Source organism: Mus pahari, chromosome 18 (genome assembly GCF_900095145.1).
Source record: "Mus pahari chromosome 18, PAHARI_EIJ_v1.1, whole genome shotgun sequence".
Classification (NCBI taxonomy): domain Eukaryota; kingdom Metazoa; phylum Chordata; class Mammalia; order Rodentia; family Muridae; genus Mus; species Mus pahari.
In genome coordinates this window covers 35,302,173-35,309,267 of record NC_034607.1, presented here as the reverse complement: position 1 = coordinate 35,309,267, position 7,095 = coordinate 35,302,173, and the positions used below count along the sequence as shown (strand labels likewise).

Below are 7,095 nucleotides of genomic sequence, written 5' to 3'. Positions count from 1 at the left end.
AATGCATGCAATTGCCTTAGATCTTCCATAGCTGACCCTACACTGCAGGCAGGCACAGGCTATGACCACACATCCAGGGTGAGTCTACTCTCACATTTTATTAACCTTTAAAATATGTTATCGCTTTAGCAGTAGAAGCAGCAATTCTTTATTCCACATAGAACTCTACAAGGAAAAAAAAACCTCCAATAAACAAAACACCACAGACAAGTAGAAGCTATGTTTCTTTGTTCCATATCAAACTTACCTTTAAGCACTTAAAGATTTTTTTTTCTTCTTCGAGATTTTTCTTTCTCAGTGGCCTAAAGTTTGAGAAACTCTCTAAGCAGAATCGACTGAGAACATTCTTTTTGTTTGTTTGTTTGTTTGTTTGTTTTCGAGACAGGGTTTCTCTGTATAGCCCTGGCTGTCCTGGAACCCACTCTGTAGACCAGGCTGGCCTTGAACTCAGAAATCCGCCTGCCTCTGCCTCCCGAGTGCTGGGATTAAAGGCGTGCACCACCACCGCCCAGCATAGTTGAGAACATTCTTAATGTAGCAGGAAGATACTGTCAGGTCTTCTTTCCTGTGGCTTCCATTTGGGTTCCCTCACCTGATGGGTGAGTCAGATGACTTTTTGTTTCCAGGAGGATAAGTTGTCATTGCTACTACATGGAAAAGGACAACGAGGCCATACCTGGGGCTCCATCGCATATACAGACACCAAACCTGGATGCTATTTTGGATGCTGGGAAGTGCTTGCTGATAAGCCTGATACGGCTGTCTCCTGAGAGGCTCTGCCAGAGCCTGACAAATACAGAGGCGGATACTTGTAGCCAACCATTGGACTGAGTGTACGAGTCCCTGATGGAGGAGTTGGAGAAGGGACTGAAGGACTGAGGGGGTTTGCAGCCCCATGGAGGGAGCAACAGTGTCAACAGGCCAGATCCCCACCCAGAGCTCCTGGGGACTGGATCACCAAAGAATACACATGGAGGGATTCATGGCTCTGGTCACATAGGTGGCAAAGGGTGGCCTTGTTGAACATCAGTGGGAGGAGAGGCCCTTGGTCCTGAGGGTGTTCGATGCCCCAGTGTACGGGAATGCCAGGGCAGGAAGGTGGGAATGGGTGGGTGGGGGAGCACCCTCATAGAGGCAGAAAAAGCGGGGATGGGGTAGGGGGTTTCTGAAGGGGACACCTGGAAAGGGGAAAACATTTGAAATATAAATAAAGAAAAATATCCAATAAAAAAACCATAAAAAGATCAGAAAAAAAGAAAAGAAGATAAAAGGACAAAGAGTTGTAGACTTGAAGTTCTAATTATTTGCAACTCTGAAGTGGTCTTCCCACAACTTGAATGTCAGACACACTCAACAGATCCTGAGCTGCTCTCTGGAGGTTTTCTGTCCTGCTGCCATGACTCTGTAGAGGTGAAACCAGACCCGATTGCTTAAAAAAAAAAAAAATCATCAACAGATGAGGGGAGAGTCCATTTGAAGGTTCGCCAGGGTGGGAGCTGGAGGAATTTCACGCAGGTGGGTCTTTGACCAATGCCACTGTTAGAACAAGTGCCCTGACTGAGGGTCCCCAGGAGTGTCTCAGCAAGTTCCCAGGATGGCCTCTGACCACTCTTCTGTTACTTCTAGTCACACTCCTTGCAGTAGGCTCCAGGGTACCCCTTGGAAACACAACCAAGGCATGGTAAGGAATACAAAAATGAGGATTTGTGGATCATGAAAACAATGTGCTTGCTGGCATTTGAAAGAGATTCATACTTTCCCGAGTTAAGGGCCCAGCATGAGTCTTCTCGGGAGCACCAGCACCCCATCTCTTCTACCCGAGGCATCCAGACAACCGATGCAAGCTGTGCTCAGTAGTTCTGGTGAACGCGTTAACAGTGCATTAGTGAATTGACTTTCTGGCATTTTACCACTTGAGACACACTTGCAGAATGGAAAGTGTTTTCTTTTAGAGCAGGGGAGGAGAGTAGAGATGCATCCAATGGCTTCGTAAATCTGGTGGCTGAAGCACACCAAGCGGTAAGGATGCCACCTAACCCCACACCTGGACCAAACTAAGCATCTATGTCATTTGGCACTTGGTCATTTATCAAAGTCCACCATATGCCTAAACCAGACACTTTAAAGGGTCCTGATTAGATATTGGTACACTAATGGGGACATTAAATTCAAATGGATGGCTGCCAACCACATCCCGACAAGTGCAAGTCCTGGTGTCAGTGGATGACCAAGAACACATTTATCTCTTGTCTTCTTGGCTAGAGGCATCTTCCATGACATCCTGGGAGCTCCTGAACATCAAGATAGAGTTGTAGATCTTCAGTGCTGGGCCCAGCTTGATTCTCATCACTTTCACAATATCTGCCTGGGTCAGAAGCAGGAAGGCTTTGCCATCGATCTGCTGTAAATACATAATCACAAATATAATTATTCCACACTGGAATCTGTTTATCCAGCAGTAGCAGTTCTGGGATGCTGAGGGTGAGAGTGAATCTTCATAGCCTTGCTAGAGAGAGGTCCCCCCGCCCCATTTTAATGAAGCCAGATAAACTCCATTATTCTTACAGAATAGAGAAGTCAAATTAAACATGAGGGTTCTCAGTTTGTTAGATATAAACTCAATATATTAATTTGCCTGAGCAGAAAAATTCCATTGTTAGATTTCAAAATGTTTCAGAATGTGCCAAGAGCATTAAAAGGTCCACCAAATTAGTCTCCAGTGAGCAAGGCACCACATACATGCTTTATCTAGTGTTACTGCAGTCGTGGAACAAAGAAGACAACAGAACTTGTAGCAGCGTAAGAAAATAAACTGTGGTTTAGCTGTTGGGTGAACTGGTATACAACCCAATCCCCATAAAACACATTTCAATGCAACAATCTATTCTCTGTGAAATTTCACAGACTGTTAAGCAGAAATACATAGTATGACAATAGAGATCTTCTAATTTTTAAAAATAAATCTGTATGTATTTAAAGTTTTGGAAACCTTGGGCTGACTCTATGGCTCAATGGGTAAAAGTAGTTGCTGCTAAACCTGATGACCTGAGTTCAACCCCTGGAACTCATGATGGAAGGACAGAACTGACTCCTGATAGTCTCCTCTGATCCTAAGCATGTGTCCACACACACACACACACACACACACACACACACACACACACACACACACCATAATACAAAGCAATATTATGATATAAGAAAAATTTATCCTCAATAGCAATAGAAGTCATCTCTGGTTATCAGAATCATGATTTGCCTTAATTTTATCCTTTTAGATTTTTCAATAATTTCAAGTTTTCTTTCTATACTAAAAAAATTCCATAAACAGAAAAAACATGGAGTAACTATTTCAATTATTAACTTTTAAGCACATCTATAAGTGACACCAGAAAGATTCTTGGTTCCAGTCTAAATTGTGGAGTGATGATGTATTAAGGGCCGTTGTCATGGTGATTCTGCGCATATTACGCTTGTATATACGTGCATCAAACCACCATGCTGGGTACTTTGACTTTGCTCAGTCCTCATCTGACAGCTAAATGCTTTTAAGTCAGGAAAGCATGTGGGCATACAAACAGTGGTGGTGTTCCTGAGTGGTCACATGATGCTGACCAATCACCGCATAGACTGTTGGCCTACAGCTTGAATCTGTGGACTGCTGGGTGGGGGGGGGGGTTCCTGACCCTATGTGATGTCTACATCTGTGTGGTTGCCTAGCTCAGCTGACCAGAGACCAGGATGGAAGGGTTTCTATGGCAATTGCTTCTGGGAGTCAGTACCACACATGCTCAGATCTGATAGTACGACCCCCACCCGGTTGATGTCTCCTTGATGGTGCTGGGACCTTTGATGGGAGGGTTAACTACCCAGAGCACTTATAAAAGCTCAAAAATCTTTGGATACCTCTAGTATTGTCTGATGAAGACACCTCTACTTAGAGACTAAAATGCTTTTTCCTGGGGATAAAGTTTCTGTTCTCCATACAGGGGCTGGACCTAGGCCTCCCTGCATATATATGTAGCAGATGTGCAGCTTGGTCTTCATGTAGATTCTAAACAACTGGAGCAAAGGGCTCTCAAAGCTGTTGCCTGTCTGTGGGATCTATGCTATCTGGGCTGCTCTGTCTGGTCCCAGTGGAAGAAGATGCACGTAGCCTTGCAGACTTGATGTGCCAGGGTAGGGGAGATACTCAGGGAACTCTCCACCTGCCAGCAGGAGAAGGGGAGGACGGATGGGGTGACCGGGAGGTGGGCAGTGAACTGGATGTAAAGTGAATAAGTAAAAATAAAAGAAATTAAAGTATGCAAATAACACACACACACACACACACGCAACACACACACACACACACACACACACACACACACACACACGCTCCTGTTCTCAGAGGCAAGAGAGAGAGGCATTGTACCTCTCTTCTGTTCTGACCTGGGCTTAGCTCCAACATTTTCAAGCATACATCCCTGGCCAAATACATAGTCAGTTGTCCTAAGAATAAGACGGTGAGGGTGAAGCTAGCAGCTACCACTTATGGAGAGACAGGAATCTGCCATAACCTCTCATATGGGTAATCTCTGATATGTGCCTCACTGTCCTGCTGACCCCGTAAGGTAGATGAGGAAGCCTAGAACGTCAGACTTAAGGATGTGTTCAGTGTCACACAGCTTCTCAGAGGCACTGCGTCGTGGACCCCAGAGTGGACGCTCTGCTCTGTATGGCTTTCCTTACGAAGACCACACTGGCTGCTATACTTTAAAGATTCCTCTGGGAGTGAGATGGGGAGGGGCAAAGAGGGTCCCAGTGATTTGCAGGCAGTGCTCAGAAAGTACCAAGCTTGAAAATTCCCACCTGGGGTCGTGTGCTTATCATAACAACAGATGTGCAGACACACTGAAGAGAGTGGGCTGTGTGCAAGCCTGGGGATGATATGTATGCCCAAAGTGTGCAGCACTCTGGGAGAACCACAGAACCCTGAATTTAAATAGGAACTACCAAATCACAAAGCACTGAGGTTTGTTGGATGCTACCAAAAGCTGCAGGGAGAGCTGTAAGGGTCCCAGGACCCAAGACTCCCCTGGAATCATGCACACTTAAAGGGCAGACAGATGTTTCACACACTCAAAGAGCAGACAGATGTTTCATGCTTTAGATTCCTTAGGATGAAATCATTGGAGCCCTGAATGACAACAGTGAAACTTCTAGAATCATCTGTGAGGGCAGTCCGTGACACTGTCCCCCTCGCCCACTGTGCCTAGCCTTCCTGGGGATGGCCTCTAAAGCAAACTGCCTTTTCAGAGTGTGTCTTTGAGGATGAAGGGCAACTGTAATAAGCTCAGTACCATGCAGGCTTGTAGCAGTCATGTGCAAAACAACCACTAACGTTATTTCCTTTATCATCTGCAGCTTTCTTTGTAGCCACCCCACCCCCGGGACTATGGATGTTAGCTTATTAGAAATGCTAAGCAACTAAGGATGTTCCCCAGCACGAGAAGGCAGGAGGCAGCAATGACTTCTCACATCCAGGCTTACCCTTAGAGTAGAACATTCGATCCTTTCCCAGAGATTGCCCAGAGCCACCAATGGGAAGCCTTCTTGGCTCCCATATGTATCTAATTCATACAATCTCCCACATAATAGTCTGAGAGGTACCCAGTGTCTTTGACAGAAGGACTAAGGGTAAGGATGGCCCTGCATGGGCTACACTGCTTGGCTCTTCTTTGGTCCCCGTCTCTCGCCTGTGTACAGGCTGCACTGTTTGGCTCATCTCTGGTCCCTTTCTTTTGTCTCCTCCATCCAACTGCTCTTATTTAAACTTAAGTAGATGGAAACAAACTACTTCTGGGTCTAGAAGAGAGGACATCTATCTAATTTTTTTTTTCCATTTATTACCTCCTTCTTGAAGCACTTGGCGTGTTCTTCACAGCCCAGAAGAGACTGTACAAACTCAGCCACCTACGACACAGGACAAAAAAGATGAATTTAAAACATGCACCTGAAATAACTTGGGGGTTTGAAGTAACTCAACTTGTGAATAAAGATACACCCCAACCCCAAACACTTGGAATTTAGATAGTAACTAGCAAATCATGTTATCATATATATATATATTTAGCACAGTTTCCTATGCCCAGTGTGGTTTTCTATCCTCTTGCCACACAACTGGCTGACACAGGGTAGGTTGATAAAGGGACAGTGGTGACCTATATCTGTATGAGGCCATGGCACTGGGAGAGACTCCAGCATCTGGTTATCCTGATCATGTGGCCATGGTGGCCTTAGAAAACTAATAACACCTTACTTGCAGATACTTCTTTTTATGTTCCATCTTTTTTTAATTTTAATGAATTTATTTTTTTTACACTCTACATTTAATTCCCCCCATCCACCCTCCCTGACTACTCCACACCTCATACTTCCTCCTCACTCCCTGCCTCCATGTGGATGCCCCCACCGCCACCCCACCTGACCTCTAAACTCCCTGGGACCTCCAGTCTCTTGAGGGTTAGGTGCATCATCTCTGAATGAACCATGCACACTCCATACATCTACTGTATGTGTGTTGGGGGCCTCATACCAGCTGGTGCATACTGCCTGTTTGGTGGTCCATTCTTTGAGAGACCTCGGGGGTCCAGATGAATTGAGACTGCTGGTCTTCCTACAGGATTTCCCTTCTCCTCAGCTTCTTTCAGCCTTCCCTCATTCAACCACAGGGGTCAGCTGCTTCTGTCCATTGGTTGGGTGTAAATGCCTGCATCTGACTCCTTCAGCTGCTTGTTTGGGTCGTTTGGATAAATAACAAATTCCTCCTTTTTGCACCACTGGCACACCTCACCTGGTCCCTGGCAACCATGCACACTCCATACATCTGTGCTGAACTAGATTCCCACATAAAAAAATGATAAAACTGAAGCTCAGAGAGGCTGAGTCCTACTTGGCCAGTGAGCAGTGGAGAATCTGAAACTCAGGTTACCTATTCCCAAACTCTCTGAGTTCTGGAAATCACTCCCTTCAGCTTAACTTTCCAATCTCCCCTCATAGGTCATCTCCTTCTACACACACACACACACACACACACACACACACACACACACA

General features: G+C 45.5%; 1 protein-coding gene across 1 annotated transcript in view; it reads right to left on the bottom strand.

Moving 5' to 3' along the window:
- Positions 1-2,239: 2,239 nt before the first annotated feature.
- The window catches only part of L3mbtl4 (L3MBTL histone methyl-lysine binding protein 4), a 424,085-nt gene continuing 419,229 nt past the window's right edge, over positions 2,240-7,095 (bottom strand). Inside the window, exons 19-20 of the mRNA XM_021218018.2 lie at positions 5,893-5,955; positions 2,240-2,401 (exon numbers count right to left, since the gene is read on the bottom strand). Coding sequence (XP_021073677.1) covers positions 2,240-2,401; positions 5,893-5,955 — 225 coding nt within the window. The remainder of the gene's footprint in view (positions 2,402-5,892; positions 5,956-7,095) is intronic.